Consider the following 21,739-nt stretch of genomic DNA (forward strand, 5'->3'; position numbering starts at 1 on the left):
CCCATGTCAGGCTTCTTGCTCAGCAGGGAGCCTGCTTCTCCTTCTGCCTGCCACTCCCCCCTGCTTGTGCGCATGCTCTCTCTCTGACAAATAAATAAAATCTTAAAAAGAAAAAAAAAAAGATTTGTTGATTGATTCTGGTATTAAGCTTCTCAAACTTTGGGATAATATAAGAAAAGTTTAAGGGTGCCTGGGTGACTCAGTCGTTAAGTGTCTGCCTTAGGCTCGGGTCATGATCCCAGGGTCCTGGGATCGAGCCCCGCATCAGGCTCCCTGCTCCTCAGAGAGGCCTGCTTCTCCCTCTCCCACTCCCCCTGCTTGTGTTCCTGCTCTCACTCGCTCTCTCTCTGTCAGATAAATAAATAAAATCTTTTAAAAAAAAGTTTAAAAAGCTCTTTGTCTTTTTCTACCACTTCATACAGAGATATGAAATATATCTTATGTAGTATGAGTAAATGTGAAATACATATATATGACATGAGTATATTAAGTATGCGGTAATTTGTAATTGGGCTTCCCGGAGTGAATTGAATCTTTAACAGATTTGACGGATTTATGCTTTAGTGTTGAATATGAATTAAGGAAGTACAGATGTATCTTGTGTCTTACTAAATATTTGTCCAAAAGAATCACATTGAGTGTTTGGAAGTTTTGGAAACTACAGCAATGCCTGGCAAGTTGCAAAGTCTGTTAAGTGCAAGGCTGTATCTTCTCTGTGCTGTTCCAGTATTTGCCCTGCAGTTGCTCCAGAGCTCACTGTTTGCCCTTCTCTCGTCAGGCACTTTACTACCCAGGCTGCCGTCAGAGCCAGGAATGACGTCACTCACCATCAGAATTGAGAAAATTGGCCTGAAGGATGCGGGGCAGTGCATCGATCCCTATATCACAGTTAGCGTAAAGGGTAAATAACTCTGTCTGCGTTTTCCCCTCTGGCGAACTGTGTAATGTTGATTCGCACTTGGAACACAGGCAGGTGTGGGGGTGGGTGCTTGCACCTGTGACAGTTCATTTGCATTCGTCCTACAGTGAGGGAAAACCCCTGGGCAGCCGTCATCGTTCCTTCACTGAGTATTTCTGAGAAAGTTTCTAAAAATACTTAATTATTTATAACTGACATGCGCATTTGCTTTTGAGGGTTTTTTGGTAAATTTCTGTATTCTTAAAATCCCATCCAGGGTGCTGACTAGATATACACACTGTCTTCAACAGCATATACTTCCCGCCACCTTCTCAGGTGTGTGGTTTTTTTTGCCAAGCCCCACGCTCTCCTGTTCCCCCACGCTTCCCCTTCGGGTGCTCTGCTTCCTGCCGCGATGTCTTAGACACAGGGGAGCCCTGCGGGAGTGCGTGAGCATCGGGCCTCCAGTGAACCATCCTGAGACAGAAAGTAGGACACATCCATAAACATCCACACCCTGAGCCCAAGGCTGCATGAAAGAAGCGTTGTGTTTCTTATTAAGCATGGTCGTCTTCAGGATTTATTTGTTTTCTCCTGTCCAGTGTGGCATACCATTTATTCCTTGAAAACAGCTTTTTGAGTCTTTGGTTTAGGATGGAATCCGCGCTCACGGAATTCTTTTGTTGGTGTCAAGCCTTTATATGGCACTTGATTTGTAAAGCACTCAGCAGTCTTTTAAAAATAATTATTGGGTGATTGAGGATGAGGTTGTCATACTATTATTCAGAAATCCCTGCCCCATCAATTTTCACCTACAGTTAATCTGCACTTTGAGGCAAACCAAAGAAACAGTGACTGAAATTGAACTTTTACCAATCATAGAAATAAATTCAGACACAGAGAAGAATTTTCACGTGGAGACCACGTGATCCACAGCGCTAATGCTGAAATACTTGACCTCTGAAGTTATTGGTTCCCAAGTCCACGGTCTACTGGAAAGTCTTGATACCCTACATTATGTGATAGGCCATTTAAAACTGCATATCTCACGTGGGACAGTACACTGTAAAAAGTGAAGGATGATGTGCTAGGCGCTCTGTTACCTTTGCACACACTGAACTGAATAATCAAATGTACCAAATTGTTTTAAGTTCTCTAAGATAGGAGTCTGTTGAGTAATACATAAACACTACACATTAAATGAGTCCATGTTGAATTTGATTAAACTGGAAGATCCCAGGCTGGCTCCAGGAAATTAAAACCACACATCATACATAGTGTACCATCTGGTTGTTGTAAATCAGGTTACTTTATAGCAGATACAGTCAGAATTTAGGTAATATGTCTAAAGAATGACTCATTTAGAGAAAGGTTTCACTGGCAGCGTTCATGTCCACTGTATTGGCTCTGAGTGAAGTACAACAGGAGAATTCTGCTAATGTTTGACGAAAGGCCTTTCCACGCCCAGGCACGTGACTGAGGTAGGACATAGGGGTAGGGGCCCCCCTGTGTAATACCATTCATGTTCCAAATTTTTATTGCATACAGCAGTATAGTGGCATAAGGAAGACAAAAGTTCTTTTCCCCTCTTAACAAGAAGGATCAAGCTTTGTTGTCTTCAAACTTGCTTTAGCATCCAGATGGCCTCCTGCCGTCTCTGTCCTCAGCTCCCCCCCCACCCCTCCGGAAACGAGCAGCTCCCTGCATACCTGCTGCCACGGGGGGCGGGGGGGAGGGTCTGTGTCTGAGACTCTCCTCTCAGCTTCTGCTAGGCCTCTTTAGGAAACCTAACCCTCTGTGGTTCGTTTTTGGTTCTGAGTCTGTGTGTTTGAAACGCTTTTTTTCCTCTCTAGATCTGAATGGCATAGATTTAACTCCTGTGCAAGATACTCCCGTGGCTTCAGGAAAAGAAGACACGTATGTTCATTTTAATGTGGACATTGAGCTCCAGAAGCATGTGGAAAAACTAACCAAAGGTTGGTCTGTGATGGTGAACATTGGCCTCTTGTGGCTGGAGTTCGCGTCCTGTGTTGTGTGCCCGCAACCTAGCGCAGTGGGCAGAAGCACGCACCACACAGTGTTCAGTGACTTGAACGAGATGGCGATTTTTTAAATGTGGGAATTAGGACTTGTATGATATAGTTGTGTAATAACAGTTCTGTAATAAAATGTTCTTTGGTTATAAAATTTCATCATCTTGGACAACAAAACAGAATGAAGTTTTCCTCTTACTGAAGAGTGGAGGGGGCAGAGGCTCCCAAGGCTCCCTGATGGTTGAGTCTCTAATAGTTGAAAGAGCAAGTTGTTTTTCCAGCTGATTTTATTGGGCAGAAAGAGACCATACCTCATACTTAGTTGGCAGGAGGTTGGGAAAGGACAAAAACACATTCTTAAAAAGGTGAAGTTACATTTCCAAGTTAGCCGGTTCCTGGTACTAAATGCTTTTCCATGTGTTCCGAGGGAGTGTCGGCGCTCCAGAACAAGACTTGGGGATCCCTCTATCACCGGAGGTTCAGTTGCAGTTTTTGGCATTTTCACTCTTTGCAAGAAGCTTGTACCTCTCGAACAATTGCCATATTCTCTAAAATATTTGACCTCTTAACTTCGATCTGGTGCTGCTGTCGCCTCGGCCCCACCACTGGAAGACTCGTCTCGCGGGGCTTCCGTTGCGGCGGTGGCCGCGCGTGTGAGCCGCAGTAGCGCCTGGAAGCACGTTAGATGCTGGTGCTCGGGGCCCCCGCCTCCTGGCAGACCTCCTGACTCAGAAACACGCTGGCCGGGCTCAGCAGTCTCTCAGGGGGCTTGCACATGGTTCTCATACACCCCAAAGCTTGAGAATCGCTATTAGAATACAGAGACAACGGGCTTAAGAAATAATGTTAAAGAAATTTCAATATGAAGTGTTAGGCTGTCTGCATAAAAATATGAACAAAACTTTTTTTTTTTTTTTTTTAAGTCCACTGCTTTGGGAAAGGTTTCTGATATGGGCTGACTTCTCTGTTGTAGTGCACTGTGTTCTGGAGGATTCGCGAGATGCTGGAAATAGAACTAGATTCAGCATCTGTTCATTTTCTCGAGCTTTGACTTTACTATGTGCAGTATTACTATAGTCTGAATGGATACACGCTGACGAAGACGCTGTCTTCGTATTTACAAGAATTTCCGTTCATCTCCGTACACCAGCCTCCTCGTACGTTCCATTCTTTCTTATAAACACCACGAAGGACAAAGCTGTGCATACCGTACCCAGGATGCAGGAAATAGATTATCTACTGATGATGCAGATGAATAATGAAACATTTTTTAAGTTCCTTAAAATGATGGTATTATACTTGAACTTTAGTATTGTTTGCAAACATGACTTTATTTCACATTTATTCAGACCTGAGACACAGTCATGATGACAAGGAGATGGGCTTCACAGCTGCAGAGATGAAGAAATGTGTTCGGCTACCTTAGAAATCTGTGAGGGTTTTTAATAACAAATTGCTTCTGTTATTTCTGTGGGAGGGAGAAGAGAAGCTACCCTTTGGCAGATACGGAGGGTCATATCTTGGGGACTAATAATTGTAACCCTCGTGTGGGGGCAGGGAGTAGACGGTCAGTTGTGCCCGTCTGTCCCTCACCCACGTCCCACTCTCAAGCAATTGCTGTTTCTTTGCTCCTGTGACAGGAGGTGCTCCATTTGGATCCAGGCACCAGGATGGCACACACACTTCTGAACATTGTTTTGTTTTGTTTTGTTTTTAAGATTTTATTTATTTGACAGAGAGAGACACAGCGAGAGAGGGACCATAAGCAGGGGGAGTGGGAGAGGGAGAAGCAGGCTTCCTGCCGAGCAGGGAGCCCGATGCGGGGCTCGATCCTGGACCCTGGGATCGTGACCTGAGCCGAAGGCAGACGCTCAACGACTGAGCCAGCCAGGCGCCCAGTTCTGAACATTGTTAAAGCTCTTGTCACTTGTGAGTCTTGTCCTCGGTTTAAAAAGTATTGGATGTGTGTTGTCCTTAAAAGCCAAGCAAGATCCAGCCCCACTTGGGTTCAGGCAGAACTAATAAGTAGCCAGTTAAGAGTGAGACCCCAACTTCCTTCCAACTAGTTTCCGTGCCGCCTTTAGAAATTAATGGTTCTTGGGGCACCTGGGTGGCTCAGTCGATTGTGTCTGACTCTTGATTTCAGCTCAGGTCATGATCTCAGGGTCGTGAGATCAAGCCCCGCGTTGGGCTCCGTGCTCAGCTGGAAATCTGCTTGAGATTCTCTCTCTCTCCCTCTGCCCCTCCCACTACTCGCACACATGTGTGCGCTCCCTCTCTCAAATAATTCTGTTGTAAGCTGCTTTCTGTGGGGAGAGCTTATCTTTTGGGCTTTGGGGAGATAAAAACATCTGAATTTTTCATTGCTGCTTGCTCTTTGGGGGAGGGGTGGACTAGGAATAGGCTTGCTCTTCTTTAGACCTTGGTCTTCCAAAACATGTGTAATTCCAGGAGAAACAAAACTGCTTTGAATACTATAAAAGGTCTCAGAAAACAGGTAATAGTTAAAAACTGAACCAGCACATGATTTATATTGTTTAAACTCCAACAAAACACCCAAAACAGTTGAATTTTTGAGCTTTTGTTTCAGGGGGAGGAGCAGAGCTGTGAGCCTGGATGTTCTGACGAACTCTTACAGGCCTCGGCCACTTGCTGAGTGTCTGTGGACCACGTTCATGCTTCACGAGCATCCTCTGTGTTCACTATGTGGCATTTAAGGCGTTCTCCCCGTGTGTGAACTACGTACGTTCTCAAGTCAGCCCAGCTCAGGAAGTTCTGCTGGGCCGTGTAGGAGTGGAGGGTATGGAGAAATGTCACTGCGCTCAGATGGAGAGTTTAGGTGGCAGCTACAGTGCCGTCCTCAGAGAGACCGTTTGACAAAGGTTACCTTGTCAGGTCACGCCGGCTGCCGCGTGCTCTGTGCTTCCGGTGATGGAGGAACCGATGGGCACGATGAAAGTCCGCCGCCGTCTGTGGCTGATGTGGTTTGTTTTCATTCCCTAGGTGCAGCTATCTTCTTCGAATTCAAACACTACAAGCCTAAAAAAAGGTTCACCAGCACCAAGTGCTTTGCTTTCATGGAGATGGATGAAATTAAAGCCGGGCCGATTGTAATAGAACTGTAAGTGATGCGCGCACACGCTTCGAACCGTGTAACGCTGACTGGTGCTCCGTAGCGTGTGACTGCAGAACAGCTCCGTTATCCAAGTATGTTAAACCATGACTTTTCTACTGTGCTTACAGATACAAGAAACCCACTGACTTTAAAAGAAAGAAATTGCAGTTATTGACCAAGAAACCACTTTATCTTCATCTACATCAGACTTTGCACAAGGAATGATCCTGACACGAGTCACCTGGAACGTCTGTGAATTCTCCCACCCAGTGGCAGCCCTCCCGGCTCCGTGTAGCGCATCCCCCCGCCGCCAGGCAGGAGGCCGGCCTCGCGGGCGCCGGCAGGCCAGAGCGAGCCCGCGGGATTCACAGCCCAGCACGCCACTGACCTAGACGACTCCTTTGGATACGGGCTTATTGTAGTTTTGAAACATGTTTTTACTTTTATAGTATTTGTGCAATTCATAGTCTCTTTTCTAACTTACCACTATTCCTGCCCTGCTTCCTGGAACAACACTGCTGTGGGTAGGATGTGCTCGTCTTCAAAATTAATACAGCAATAAGAATGTGCTAGAGTTTACACATCCGTTCACTTTTGCTCCAATATGCTTTTTTGGTTTTTTGAGTTAATGCCAAACTCTGGGTTGATGGGGGTAGGAGAGTATGAAACTGTTCTGAGAGGAGGAATTGGACCGTTCATGCTGCCCAGGGAGGTCAGTTTGGAAAATTATAGGCTGCTCTTCCGAGGTGGCCTAAATTCACCCTGATCTCATAGTTTTCCTGTTTAGAAATCGTGTGCCTTGGCCAGATCAGTATCCCAGATGGGAGGGTTCCCAGGTTGTAGCTGTGGCTTTTCCAGATGACCAGATTGTTTTTCTGAAAGAGCACATTTGTAGACCGTTGATTAGCTGCTCTTCTACATCACATTGTTATTCTTTGAGAGTGATTCTAGGGTTAATGATGGAACCATGTCAGAATAATTACAGATTTCTAGATGGCTTTGTAACGTCTTCTAAATCATGTAATCTAATTTGAGTCAGATGCTAATGAGATACTGCAGGAGTAACTGCTGTTTTTCTGACAACTGATTGTGAAACCTTAAAGCCTGCATACCTCTTCTTAGAGTGGTGAGTATGCAAAATCTGGAGCTACTCTAGTTGTTTTTATATAGGTAGATAGGATTGCCATTTATTTCCTATGTAGATATGTTGACTTTCATCTATATGGAAATATGCAGGTCATTAGCTTATTATAATTTGACTATTTACATTACTTTTGACTTAATGGGGCATAAATAAAACTTGCAGAGGACACACGAGGTGGGTATTCGATACACAGGACATTAACATTGGGGGCGGGCTCTCTGTGAGTTAGATGCAGACCCACACGTTTAACGTTCACTATGTTGAATGACCAATGCTAGCACGAGGGGGACGCAGCGCCAGTACTTGGCCTGTTTTTAAACTGGGGTAATAACCCTAGTCCTACCGTTCAATGTGTGCTATTTAAAATAAGTAGCCACAGTGAAGTGTTCTAGCCCTTGCACTTCGGGAAAGCTGGTCTTTACTTCCGGTTGTTGGTTCTGTTTAAGATGGATGTTAAAAACTTGGGAGCCGGAAAGAATTCTCAACCAAATTTAAGTCTTGTCTCCTGTCTTAATTAGATTAATTCCAAAAATGATTCAGTCCACAATAGCTCAAGGGGATGAAGAATTTGCCTTAATAAATTACCTTGTTGTTCACTCAACCCTTAGACTGAGTTGTCAGCCCCCGACTGTCAGCTCCTCAAGGGGCAAGAACCACATTTTCTCCAAGTCCTGTAAATGTTCTAAGGTGCTTGGCAGCGCTCTGTACCCTGTGGAGTACTCAGTACCTTCTGTTTGATGTTGCTGACGAGACCTAAAAAATAATCCCTTAAAGTACCTACTATTAAAATGTAGCGAAACTGATCCGTTGGTCTCTTTTCTCATAGACCCTAAGACATGTATGTCAGTGATAATCTATATGAAGCAGCACCTGCTGTCGTTCACATAAGTATGGTTTGTATGAACTAGTGCTTTCAGCAGTATTAAAGCAGCGTGAGTGGAGTGCTGTGTGATTAGCGGAGCTTTAATTCAGACCTGAATGGGGTGACAGGCGATCATCTGGAAGCAGGAGACACACAATACTGTACTTCCCACAAATTATTTTTTACCCTCCAATGAAAAAAAAGCAGAACCGTAGTAGAAATGTCTCCAGGCTGAAACGCTGCTGCTTCGTAAGTGAGAATTTTAGCGTCGAAGCCCAGACCCGCGATGAGCTGCAGACGCCCCGTGAAGCCGCTGGGACAGGGAGCCACCCGGCTCTGCGGCGGCCCCGGGGCCACGGGAGGCGGCCAGGCAGCGGCGCGGCTCAGGTGAGCGGGAGACTCCCTGGGACTCCCGGGAACAGGAGACACAGGACAAACAGCAAAAATACTTGAGAGGTAAAAAAGACTAGCTCTGGTTTTATAATAGATCTAATTTACCTTTCCAACTTGATTATCTCTGCTAGCAGGTTATCATGTATTTCATTACTACATAAAATTAGCAATTATCTTAACCTTATCATTTTGTGTCCTGAAGAGACTGACCTTTCTCAAGAGTTGTATTTGTGGATTCAGTCTTATTTTACATGGTTAAAAATAACCTCTGCTAGTAACTGTGGAGGTGTTCCTCTTCAGTCTCCTCTATTCTTGATATTAAATGGGAAGACATATATGAATTCTCTTCCTGAAGAACAATGTGTATGTTCCTTATGAATTTTAAAGAGTTGTCATCTTTCAGTGGTCCTTATCTTTCCAAAGTGATATCTTCTGGTAGTTTAGTGTAAAAAAAAAAAAAAAAATCTGTTTCACAGTGAAGCTTTTGCTTCTTTTTATTTTACAGGGTATTAGTACATTAAGTATTATAACGGTGACAGATCATGGTCTAGGTTTCAGTAGTATCAGGACATAGAACTTTGGAGAAGGGGATAGTCTACGCAGTGATTACTACCAGCCTTTTATACTTTGGATTTAATAATTTAAAAAACATGATGTAATAATAGGTATAGGAATACTTTAAATATGATGTAATCCCAAATTCTCAGATTTACTGATTTTTAAATAAAAGTGCCAACATTCAAATACTAATTTTGGAGTAGTAATCAACAAAAAGAACTGCGGGCAGCCTAAAGCCATACAGAGTCCTAAATCATTCTTTCTCATAGTATTGCTCTTCTGAGCTTTTTTGCCATTTTCTTTGAAAACCAGAGGCAACATATGGGAGAAATAGACCGTACTTTTTACAAAAGAAATTTCCTTACTTTTTATGGTCACAACATATCATTTTCAGTTTTCTGTTATGCACCCTTAATGCAAGGATGGTAAAAGCAACAGAACATCAGGTCCAACAACTCTTGCTGCTACTGTAAGCTCACACTCAGGAGACCATCATCAAGCAAGCAGCTGAAGTCACTGGAAAGCACATGAACGCCGCAGACGGGCCCCTGACTTCTCTGAAGGACAAGGAAGACATACGGTGCTTGTGGTGTTTCCAGGGGACTTGAGGTTGAACCTCCCGAGCACTGAGCCACAGGGAGCGTGCTGCCAAGTCAATGCGGGCAGTTCTGTGAGCCTGGCTTTGCACGGTTCCAGAATGGTACAAGTCTCATGAGAAAACAATCCAATGAAGCAACAGACACTTGGGAATACTAATAACCAAATTTTTATGAACTATCACTACAAAGAATTTTGGCAAGAAGGGAGAGAAAGTTTAGTGATCTTTTAGTAAACATTTTTAGCATAACAGTCTTTGCGACCAGTATTTTAAAAAACCAAGCTAATAAACACCATCGCTGTGTTCAACTGGTGTACACTAAAAATAGGATAATAAATGGAAATACGTGTTCTTCTAAGCATTTCCACAGGAAATGGTTCATATTTCTCATGACATTCTAAATCATTTAGCAGTTACATACGCTACATTAACTAAAACACAGGTATTCTTTATTGCACGTTTCAAAGTTGTAAAGAGGCTCTAGCTTATGAGGTTTTATTTAGTGGGGGAAAAGATATTTTTCAATTGTTTGGCTCAAAAATGCACACTGCCAGGGCAGCTTAGTTCTAAAAACAAACCTTTTAAAATAAACTTTTGGATTCTGAAGCCAATGAAATCCTTTAACTCTAACGAATAGTACACAGTCCATTTTCTCAGACTAAATGTCAGAGGTCAGAGTTACGGGCTCTGTTTTAAAGCCTGTGAACAGTCCTGGCTGTTGCTCTGAGAGGCAGGTGGGGGCTCGTCTCTAGAGCCAGAAGGCAGTAAGTCTCTTGCAGCAGGTGGAGGTGGATAATCCTGGGGGCCATGGGTGGGAGGTGGTAGTCGAGTACCAGGAATAATGTACTCTCTTGGGCCAAGAGAGCCTAAAGGTCTAAAAGGTGTGTGTCCCGGTAAAAATTCTCGAGGATCAAGAGGCAGGTCCCGTTTTCCAGGTGGAATGCCTGGTGCATATTCTCTTAAGCCTAGTGGTGGACGTAAAGCAGGACCTGGAAAAATAAAAAGTCCTGTAAATACATACGAACACATGTAAACGTGGAGGACTCTGGGTATGTCAGTCTTTATAATTTCTCACAACTTCAGAGGTCAGATGGTGGCATCCCCGACTTCAGAGACGAGGCAAACTGAGGTAAGTTGTATGCCGATGGCCAGCCAGGAAGCCACACAGGCAGGATTTAAACATGGCTCTAGCTGGCTTGTGTTTTTTCTATGACACAGTTCTGCCATCTTTCTCTCACAAGGGCTTGGTTTAGTACTTGAAAGTGCCCTAGGTCGTAGCAAGACGACAGATTACGAAATAAGGGCTTTATGCAACAAAGACATTTTGATAAAGGGAAATTCCAGTGTTTACTGCTGTGTCGATGATTCGTGCAGTAGCTCCGCATGGACCTAAACTTGCCATCCAAGTCCAGGCGCTTGCCCTATTGGGGAAGGCCTTCTAGCTCCCCCTAATTAAATTCTGCAACATTTATTAGGCATTAAACACAACCTTCTCTAGGGCTAACACTTCTCATTTATTGCCAAGGCAGGAAGTCAAAGTTGAATTGTTCCCTCTTTTATACTCTCTGATCCATTGCTTATACTTTCATCGTGATTACAAGCTTTATGTCTCAAAATCTATGTATCTATGTTCTAGGGGACTTGGTAACCTCTTGAGGTGGGAGAATTAGTTCTAGCCATCTGCAGAAGTAGTATTTCTGGCTTTCTATTAGTATCTCTCGTCTACAAGAGATCTACTGCCCATCTCAGTATAGGGGGATTATGCAGCACCCCGTGTGTCCTAAAAACTTGAGGAAAAGTTGAGATGCACTTGCTTGTCTTGCACTTTCATTACATAGGCCTGTAAAAGCCACTATTAAAATTTCAACAAGGCACAGAGAGAAAAGAGGAATTACACTCTACAAGTCAATTACGACTACTCAATCATCATACCGAACGGTGGAGGAAATGGCCGAGGCCCAAAAGGCCCGCAGAGTTGAGGAGGTGGTCCGTATCGAATGGGCGGTGGCAGAGGGCCCCCTGCGGGGGAGCTCATGAGGGGCACCCCTGGAAAAGGAGGGGGCCCTTTTGCAGCCATAGTCACCTGCAGAACAGAAGCAATTACAGTTTTGAGAGACTCTGGTATGACACACCAAAGCACCAACACCAGTAAAAGCTGAAACCCAACGAAGCAGATGTCAGGCACCTGTCCAAAGAACAGAAGCAGCGCAACCAAACTTGCCCCCTCCCACCTGGTCCCGCCAGCAGCTTAGGCAGGTTAAAGGGATGGCACCGAAGCGAAAAGGTTCCCCGGAGTTGCGTTACTGCTGGAATGTGCAAGGGGGAGAGAAAGCAAGAGGATGGCTGAGGGACGCTAACAGAGGGGGCCTCCCACAAACACCATGATCTGTTCCTAGGGCGACCCCTTCACTCCGCCACGTCCTTCCCACCGGGCATGGACAGAACAAAAGGGCAAAGAAAAATCCACTCTCCACACATGTCGCAAGAGCCACTATTCAGAGTGCCTTCGATTTCCTTTCACGTATTCTCTCTCATCAGATCTTTCAATCTCCAAGCAGGAACATCCTGTTTTACCTAAGGGCACAGAGTATCAGATAATCTGCTGGTAAGAAGCCACGCTGCAGCTCAGATCAGGTCTGCCTCCAAGCCTGTCCTTGCGCCCCTGCCCCCGTCTCCAACACAGGAGCCTCTGCTCTCGGAAGTCCACTCCAGAGGGGTCTCAGGGCCAAGCTACCCTTGGATAAAAAGACCTCAAGAGATGCGTGTTCCTAGAGTCCTGCGCTGAAACTTGGAAGCATTTTCCAAAAGAAGCAATGTTCTATATACAGGGAGGCAGGCACGGCTCTAATATTTACCTTCGGGCACCAGTAATGCTGTGCTTTATATTACGAGACGCTGACCTTTCCCATGGGAAATGGGGTTGGAAATTCGAAATAATCAGAACACACATACTTTGATTTCAGCACAGAGCAGCGCTGGGAGCCATGCTCAGAGGCCCGGTGCAGCTCTCGGAGAGAATACGCTTATGTGCACGGCCCCGAAAGCTACTGCTGCAACGGGCACAACGGGAATGCCTGACTTCACCTCCAGCAAGCGTTCTCCCATTACCAATCTGCAAGTTCCGGTTATTCCAACCAGGGTCTGCCTAGTGTACAACTGGAGGTAATTCTTCAACAGCAACACTTGCAGACATAAACGGGGAGCGATGCTACGTATAATCAATGCACTCTGCCTCAGAACACTCAACGCTGAAGCACGCACAGTATCAAGTTGCAGGGATGAGCTTCCGCACTCGCTAGTCACAACAGATGTTCCCACCAGGTTAACAGCCTGACCCAAACAGGAAAAAGAAGAAGACCCAACCAGTCAGATTTCAGCAACCCAGCAACACTTCCAAGTCAAAGACAACAGTAAGATCAATACTGCCGTGCAATTCAAAGCAAAGCAGGTGAGTGTCATGCTCTTCTCTTCATATCCTTTCCAGAAATACACCAAGTAACAGCTCAGCTCAGTCCTCAACCTCCAACTACTTACTACTACTGAGTGCTCAGCCACAGATGTACTGCTGGGAACTGAAGGGCCTTCAGGGTCTTGGGGAACAGTTTGCTTTTTAAAAAAATGAGACAGTACAGCTATAACAGACACACAAACAGGAGATGGGTGACGCAAAGAGAGGGTGTTGCAGCAAAAGTTGAAGGTTTCCTGAAATACCTAATTACAGTTCAGAGCTAAGGCAGACTTTACCTTGCCTTCATCCATCACCTTAGCAGGGGAAGAGCTTCTCGAGCTGCTGTTCATCACGGGAGCTGCACCAGATCCCGGATCTGCTGAAGGCCAGAGAACGGATTTAGACTTATCCTGACTTATATACTCTTTGAGGAAGAATAAGAGATCCTCTGCCCACTTCTTCCATGATTTTAGACTCTGAACACACTCAGATCCCTTACCAGAGGCAGAGGGTTTCCCAGATGCCTCAGATGACCATCGAGGACGAGGCAGAGGTCCATCCATTGACCCTTGAGAAAGAAAGAACAGAGCCCTGGTATGGATTTTTCAGAAGAAACAAACCAACTGTGGACAGGTCAGGGTTCAACTCTACCTAGAAAGCAACATTAAAAACGGGTCTCCTGGGCGCCTGGGTGGCTCAGTCGGTTGAGCGACTGCCTTCGGCTCAGGTCATGATCCTGGAGTCCCGGGATCGAGTCCCGCATCGGGCTCCCTGCTCGGCGGGGAGTCTGCTTCTCCCTCTGACCCTCCTCCCTCTCATGCTCTCTGTCTCTCATTCTCTCTCAAATAAATAAAATCTTAAAAAAAAAAACAAAAAAAAAACGGGTCTCCTATAATACATGAAGGCAAATCCCAACTTAGGCGCAGAGTTAAAGAATTAAAACAAGAGGGGTGCCGGGGTGGCTCACTCGGTTAAGAGTCAGTCTTCGGCTCAGGTCATGGTCCCAGGGTCCTGGGATCGAGCCTCCACATCGGGCTCCCTGCTCGGCGGGAAGCCTGCTTCTCCCTCTCCCACTCCCCCTGCTTGTGTTCCCTCCCTCACTGTTTCTCTGTCAAAGAAATAAAATCCTTAAAAAAAAAAAAAATTAAAACAAGAACTGCTGGATTCAAAGAACAGCAATAAAACCTGCACGTTAATAGCACCAGCTGCTGCTTCGAGTCAGGCCTGGTACAGCGCTGTACAGGCTGATGCTTTCAGTCTGTGTGATCTGACTTCCGTATCTTAGCGAGTATTACAGACGTGTCTTTGATTAGAAACAGACTCACAGCACTGTGTGTTAACGAGAAATGGATGTATGCTGCATTAATTACAGTCCTGAAGCTACTTTTGTAACATCCAAGAGAGGAACTCCATAGAAATGGAAAGATAAACACTTACACTTCACAGTAAAAAAGTAAAAAGCAAACAGTAACAATTATTCATTCTTACTTATAAATACATTTTATGTATTTATTTTGTAATACTTATATATGTTATTTTAGTGTTAATAATAAATGCTTTCTATTCTAATGCAGATCTTGTGGCAGACTACACACCAAGACAAATTAAGACTTTTTCTTCCCTATCTTGGACAGACCCAAATTCTAAAACGCTGCTTGCATTAGAATTCTCAAGACAAACCGTTAAGAGACTCTTAATGACAGGAAACAAACTGAGGGTGGCTGGAGGGGAGGGGGTTGGGGAATGGGGTAAGTGGGTGATGGGCATTAAGGAAGGCACATGATGGAATGAGCACTGGGTGTTATATAAGACTGATAAATCACTGAACTCTACCTCTGAAACCAATAACACATTATATGTTAATTAATTGAATTTAAATTTAAAACAACAACAACAACAAAGAATTCTCAAATAAAAGGGGAGGGGAACTTCTAGAAACGGTTTACTACAAAGTAAAATGTGAATGCTCACCAAATTCACCTCTAGGCATATCTCTTCGATTAAGCGTAGCGGAGAGAGGCCTTGCAGGCGGGTCAGCCGTCGGAGGAGGGGAGCACTCCCCCCCACTCACAGGAGACGGGCCGAAAGAGCCATTCTGGCTCAGAGGACCTGAAGACGACAGGGAACTGTTACCACTCTGAGGCAACCTTTCTTTTCTTTAGTAAGTTCTGGGATGACTTCTAAGGGCATCAGAATGAAGATACACAGCACCAGAAGGTAACACACACACAGTCCACACCACAGCCTTGGGGGGCTGCCCCGGAAGTGCGGCCCACCTCGCCACGGAGGGTTCTGGGTGGGGGGCCTGCCTGGCCTCGGCTTCACAATCACAGGCTCTTCTTGCAGCATGGCCATCTTCTGGGTTAATTCCAGTAACCTTGAATACGGAGAAAGAATGGACTTAAATATGAACTACAACCTCCGTGCCTTAGGAGATACCAAGCAGCACTGCCTCTGGAAACCCGAGCGCCCTGGGAAGCTGGAATTCCAAACCACATACTTGTGTCTCAAGTTGGCGGCCTCCCTCTTCTCCTCGGCAATAGCTCTTTCCGCGGCCCGGGCTTTGAGCTGTGGGAGACAAACATCCCAATCAGTGGTGGCCGACTACACACGTAATAAAGGAAAGAAAAAAACATCTTACCCAATTATCATGAGCTTTCTTCTCATGAGTGGCAATCTGAAAAAGACAATGCACAGACGACCCCGTGTGGGAACTCGCCGTCGCAGCCCCCACCAGCCTCTCTGTCAGACACCCAAGAAGCCCACAGCCGCAGGGCAGAATTACCTGGTTTTTAAATGAGCGCTCTGTCTTCTGCAATTCATCCTCCATCTCTTCAATTCTGCGCCTAAGAATCACACTTGCTTTTATCAATTGAAGTGCAACTAATGAAGATCTGAAACCGTTTCACCGTGCCCCCCTTCCTGCAACACCCACACTCACATGGAGAAACATCCTCACATGGTTACAGTAAGAGTATAATACGATCAAAACTAAGACTACCTAATCTCCTTATTATTTAATGGCTGGAGAGTCTGAGTTGACACACTGTAATTTTCTTGACTGTTCTTCAACGTTCTCGAGCAATCCTGCTACGACTATCTTCCTCCACAAAGCTTTTTCTTCCTTTAAGGACAGCCACAGAAAATTGCCCAGAGCTGTGAATACCGGGTCTATCAAGTGGCACAACTGCTGGAAGGGTTCCGGAATCATCACTAGAGCAAGCGGGCTTCCTGCAAGAATTCCTCCAACTCACAGAAACGCCCGGCACGAACCGCGTTCCCTGACGGCCCTGCCACTACGGGATACGGCAGTGGTTGTTACTGCGACACTGTTCCCTTTGTTAACTTAAAATGCATTTTTTTTTCTCATAGGAATTAACTATTCACATCCTCTGACCATTTACTTATGTTCTGTGCTGTTTTGTTCTACACAATGTCAGTTTTTAAAGACGCCAACAGCAGTCCCCCGGCACGGACCCCGCTCTCGAAGCTGAACTCACTTGTACGTTTTCACCTCCTCCGCAGCCAGAAGCGCCTTCTCGTCTGCAGCCGACAGTCGCTGCTCTCGCTCCTGCCGCTCATACTCTTCCTGACTCAGTTTCCTAAGACAAAATCCGTTGTCAGTCGGACGTGTTTCTGTCTTCCAGCAGTCTGTCCGAATGCCTCAAACAATCACCTCCCCTCCCCTCTAAAACAGACTATACAAAGTCAGGAAAGAATTCAAACCTGCCATTCCAGGATAAAAATCAATCTCTGGCCTGTTGGCAAATCACCTGCATTTTCTGACTTGTAATTTTTTACTCGTAAATAGTTTAGCAAACGTCAAACACACTCTATGCCCACAGGCAAGTTCCTTGTGCTTAACACGTTGAAAGGTTACTTGACTGTGGAAGGCCATGGTTGATCAACCTCACACAATTAAGCTTCTTAGGCCAAAGCAAGGAATAATTACACTTCCCTTATTCCTACCACAGAAAAATCTGTAATTACTTCCCCTGTTTTTACCATGGAAGGACCGCCTCTCAATCCCAGATGGGTACCGCGATAAGATAGCCAGAAAAAGAAAGCAAGCCTTTTAAAACGGGTCTTCTAGCTTCTAACCCATGCAATTAACCACAGAACATTCCCACACTTCAGATATGGAACTCCTACTACCTATTTCAATGGAATGATGATTCGAGAAAGAGAAAAACCTCAGAATTAGCAATATCTAGTGAATAAAACAGAAAAAGAATCCCAACTGTTCTAAAATCAGGGTCTTACCTACTGTTAACTGGTTTTACCCCAATTAACCTTCAAGCTCAAGATGCCCATCTACTATAAAATAGACTGTCGGGCTCCTTGCTCAGCAAGGAGTCTGCTTCTCCCTCTGCTGCTCCCCCTGCTTGTGCTCTCTTTCTCTCTCTTTCTATCAAATAAATAAAATCTTAAAATATATATATATATATAATAGATTGCAATGGTAGCAACATTTAAGGGTTTAAAAATGCTATTTTTAGGGCGCCTGGGTGGCTCAGTTGGTTAAGCGACTGCCTTCGGCTCAGGTCATGATCCTGGAGTCCCGGGATCGAGTCCCGCATCGGGCTCCCTGCTCGGCAGGGAGTCTGCTTCTGCCTCTGACCCTCCCCCCTCTCATGTGCTCTCTCTCATTCTCTCTCTCTCAAATAAATAAATAAAATCTTTAAATAAATAAATAAATAAATAAAAATGCTATTTTGTTACCCTTGCACATCTTTGCCTAGAAGTCTAATTCAGAAGATACTTAACTTGAAATTTTAATTTCTATGAATCAGAAGCAAAATGAGAACTATATGGTTAAAAAGTTTAATAATGGGAAAGAGAAAAAGCTTTATGTATTCTTTTATAACTGCCCATTCACTACTCAGCAAAGTATTTTATTAATGCTATACTATATTGGTTACCTCCTAAGATGCTATGATAAAACTATGGGCAAAGTACTATCCCTGCACTAACAGAGCTCACAGTTTAATATGTAAAAGATGCACATAACAACAGAAAAATCCGACTCTGGCTTAGGAAGGGCGGTAAGAAAATGGGAGTCTTGAAGGAAAGATCAATCAATCTTTTTTCCAGTAATGGATGAGTTGGTCCGAGAATACTGAGAACAATTAGAACATCGGACAAAAATATAAAGAATATGCTTGGGGGCACCTGGGTGGCTCAGTCGTTAAGCGTCTGCCTTCGGCTCAGGTCATGGTCCCAGGGTCCTGGGATCGAGCCCCGCATTGGGCTCCTTGCTCTGCGGGAAGCCTGCTTCTCCCTCTCCCACTCCCCCTGCTTGTGTTCCCTCTCTCGCTGTCTCTATCTCTGTCAAAATGAATAAATAAAATCTTTAAAAAAAAAATGTGCTTGAAGGCATCAGAGAGCTAATATATTAGCTGACAAGTTAATGTATAAGGCCAAGCTCCAGAAGAAAAAGGAACCTCAGAATTACAAGAAAGCCTGGCATCTGAAGCCACCTCTCCCCCAGGTTCATTCCACGCACTGAAGACAATGGAGACATAAGGAGACTGAACAGAGCTTTCAACAGATCTGGGTTCAAAGAAAAATGGAGTTCAAGGTCACCAATGAGGGGGGACCCTCCAGTAAAAATCCGAGGCTTTGGGTTTGGACTAGAAAGAGCTGTGCAAACAGGCAACACAGTGTCCTTTGAAGGGACAAGGCCATTTTTAAATGACCTGAATTGCCGACTGGATTAAAGTAATGACCTCATGCTAGAAATAAACTCAAATCTTTTCTGTAGGAAAATAACGTCATCCTAGACCTCTAGTTTCCTCTACGATTATTATAGACAATTTTTGCCACTCAGTCAAAACTGACAGGCCCTCCACAAGACATTGTGATCAAAATCTAAAAAACAAGTGGGACAGACCCATAGCTAAATCATTACACAGACTTTAAAATAATTATGCTTATATTTCAAAGAAGTGGAAGTCAAAATTATAAATTTTAGCAGAACCTATAAAATTGAAACATAGTAATTGAAATTAAGAACTCAAAAAATAGGGGCTCCTGGGTGGCTCAGTCAGTTAAGCGTCTGACTCTTGATTTAGGCTCAGGTCATGATCTTAGGGTCGTGGGACTGAGCCCCGTGTCAGGCTCCTCACGCAGAGAGGACTCTGCCTGAGATTTTCTACACTCCCTACCCCCTGTGCACGTGCACACTTTCGTGTGCTCTCTCTCTCAAATAAATAAAAATACCCTCACTGAATGGTTTTAGCAGCTGATTTGACAAAGTGGAGTGAGATCTCAGACATGGGGAAACCAGTCAGAAATAACGCCATCCAGAATGCAGCAACTCAGATAAGAATGTAGGAGACACAGGGGAAATATAAAAAAATTTAAATAGAACCTTACAAGAAGAGAGAATAAAGCAGAATCAATATACAAAGAAAGGCCCCCAAAATCAAAAGGTGCCAATGACCCCAAGCAGAAATGCAAACGAGATGGGGAGAGGGTAGAGAAACAAAAAAGGCAAACACCCCCCCACACACCTGAACACCTCCCAATAACACTGCTGAAGAACCAGAAAGAATGACTGAAGGCTGCAAGCGCAGCAGTGAGATACTGAGGGAAAAGATGACGGATGCTGGACTCCTCAAAGAACTATAAAACCAGAAAGTAACTGGTGATTTTCAAAGTCATGAAATTAAGTAACTGCGAGCATATTACAGCCAGCAGAACGATCCTTAGAAAGACGTTTTCATGCAAAGATAAACTGATCATATCTGTGACTAAAGGATGTCCTTTGAGAATGAAAGGGACCCCCAATGAAAGACTACAGGTGTGGAAGAGAACGAAAAGCTACAGGAACTATGTGTGTGTCAGCAGAATGAACACTGGTCGGAAAGCGCTGTAGTCTGACAGCGAAATGTCTCTGGAGTTTAGGTGTAGAGAGAATTCAGATGTCATTCAAATAGCATCTAAGTCAAGCAGGAGCTAAAGCCCAGAAAGAGGTACATCTATTCACGTATGTCACACTGTAACAAGTTCGGGACACATGCTGTGGTCTTTAGGGTAATTACAGGAAGAGAGAAAGAGCAACCTTTAATTACCAAGCTTAAAGAGCAGAAAAGCAGAATTATTAAAAACACTCAATCCAAAAGACAGAAAGAAGGAAGAAACATAGGAACACAGAACAGACGATCAAACAGAAAGCAAATAGTAACAAGTAGATTTATTTTATTTTACTTTTTAAATTTTTTTATTTTTAAGTAATCTGTACACCCAACGTGGGGCCCAAACTCACAACCCTGAGATCAAGAGTCACATGCTTTACCAAGTGAGCCAGCTTGGTGCCCCAGTCACAGGTAGATTTAAACCTATACATATATAGAGAGAGAGAGAGAGAGAAAGGGGAGTTACATTATAGAAAAAATGTGCATTCACCCAGTCTCTATAGCTACATACCTATTTATGCTACAACACGCTCCAGAAAAGATTTTAAGGAAATAAACCTTTCTCAATGGGCAGAGACTGCCAGGAGGGAAAACTGTAAAAGGACATTTTACTGCACAGAAAGCAGCATACATAGTAACAATGAGGCTCAGAGTGGTTGAGGAACTGTGTTCAGTGTGGCTCAGGTCAGAAAGCATCAGAAGCTGCTGCAGGAAATGCACCTTGGAGAAGCAGCTCCGGACACCTGAGGGGAAGTGTCCTGCGTGCCTATGCAAGAGTCTGGAATTGATCCACAAGAGAATGGAGCACTCTGGATAGATTTTAAGCACACGAGGCCATGCAGAGACTTGCATTTTAAGGAAGTCCACTTGAGGCTGAGAGAGAATGAATGAGAGCCCAGAAGGTATGAGAAACGGCAGGTGGTGAGAGGACTAGTCACGAACTGGCAGGAAAGAGGATGTGGGCTGAACCAACCCAGGCTGTGGGCATGGAGTGCAGGGTACAAACCAGACATGCTAGACAGAGTAAAACAGTGCCACGATGACCAGCATGAAGAAAAACAACTGTCAGTCAGAAAATTAAGGTAACTGCTGGTGGCAAAAAAGTGCTCTTAAGAAAGAAAAAAAAAAGTAATGAAATTAGAAATATTTCTCTAAAACAGGCCAGGTAGTTAGAGTGGGCCTGAGCAAAATCTGGAAAATCTGAACTGACTGCACGGTGAGCAAAGAATCCGAGAAAGCATCAGGGGTATGCTTTCGATGTTTCGTGGCATCAGGCAATAGCAGCCTGAGCATTTAAAAAAGAACTTTGCTTGGCAGGATAAGCCTTCTCAGAGGCCGCCGTATCTACCAGAGTAAAGCAAGGAAGCAAACCCGAATAGCCACCGCCATGGACAACCTACTTTTAGAGAATTCAGGTATTTTTGTGGAGAAAAAAACTTAAAATGAACTACAAAAGTGTTTCTTTCAAAACACACACCTAACTTCAGATTTGAGATGGAGGTTTCAGGAGATTAATACCTAAATATGCACACTGAACAGGTATGTCTATATTTAAAACTCCAAACATCCTCGCCACAATTACAGTATGTAACATTTAACCTGAGCATTTGACTAAAGTCCAAAACTTAGGATACCTTCAAATAACTAAATACTCCTTTTGGAGTATTTATTCTACTAAACATCACGCCCTACAAATCACTCAGGATTCTGAAAGGCTGTATTAAGAAGTAGTAGAACAGACACAGGACAGATCACACGTACTTAAAATGC

At 44.4% G+C, this 21,739-nt stretch overlaps 2 protein-coding genes across 7 annotated transcripts in view; one reads left to right on the plus strand and one right to left on the minus strand.

Annotated features, from left to right (window-relative positions):
• AIDA (axin interactor, dorsalization associated) overlaps window positions 1-7,993 on the plus strand; it is a 37,718-nt gene extending 29,725 nt beyond the window's left edge. The window contains exons 7-10 of the mRNA XM_035010080.1: window positions 779-901; window positions 2,752-2,874; window positions 5,935-6,052; window positions 6,175-7,993. Of these exons, the coding sequence (XP_034865971.1) occupies window positions 779-901; window positions 2,752-2,874; window positions 5,935-6,052; window positions 6,175-6,271 (461 nt within the window). The 3' untranslated portion in view covers window positions 6,272-7,993. The remainder of the gene's footprint in view (window positions 1-778; window positions 902-2,751; window positions 2,875-5,934; window positions 6,053-6,174) is intronic.
• Window positions 7,994-8,913: 920 nt separating this feature from the next.
• MIA3 (MIA SH3 domain ER export factor 3) overlaps window positions 8,914-21,739 on the minus strand; it is a 58,532-nt gene continuing 45,706 nt past the window's right edge. For 2 of the 6 annotated variants that reach the window (XM_035010069.1, XM_035010071.1), the window contains 11 exons: window positions 16,550-16,651; window positions 15,835-15,895; window positions 15,691-15,726; window positions 15,550-15,617; window positions 15,326-15,426; window positions 15,021-15,158; window positions 13,549-13,617; window positions 13,346-13,428; window positions 13,136-13,207; window positions 11,534-11,684; window positions 8,914-10,590 (listed from right to left, as the gene is read on the minus strand). In XM_035010069.1, coding sequence (XP_034865960.1) covers window positions 10,280-10,590; window positions 11,534-11,684; window positions 13,136-13,207; window positions 13,346-13,428; window positions 13,549-13,617; window positions 15,021-15,158; window positions 15,326-15,426; window positions 15,550-15,617; window positions 15,691-15,726; window positions 15,835-15,895; window positions 16,550-16,651 — 1,192 coding nt within the window. In that variant the 3' untranslated portion in view covers window positions 8,914-10,279. The remainder of the gene's footprint in view (window positions 10,591-11,533; window positions 11,685-13,135; window positions 13,208-13,345; window positions 13,429-13,548; window positions 13,618-15,020; window positions 15,159-15,325; window positions 15,427-15,549; window positions 15,618-15,690; window positions 15,727-15,834; window positions 15,896-16,549; window positions 16,652-21,739) is intronic. The other 4 variants (XM_035010072.1, XM_035010074.1, XM_035010070.1 and 1 more) reach the window with 3 other exon arrangements.

The sequence above is a fragment of the Mirounga leonina genome, unplaced genomic scaffold (assembly GCF_011800145.1).
Source record: "Mirounga leonina isolate KUSES-001 unplaced genomic scaffold, KU_Mleo_1.0 Mir_154, whole genome shotgun sequence".
NCBI classification, from domain to species: domain Eukaryota; kingdom Metazoa; phylum Chordata; class Mammalia; order Carnivora; family Phocidae; genus Mirounga; species Mirounga leonina.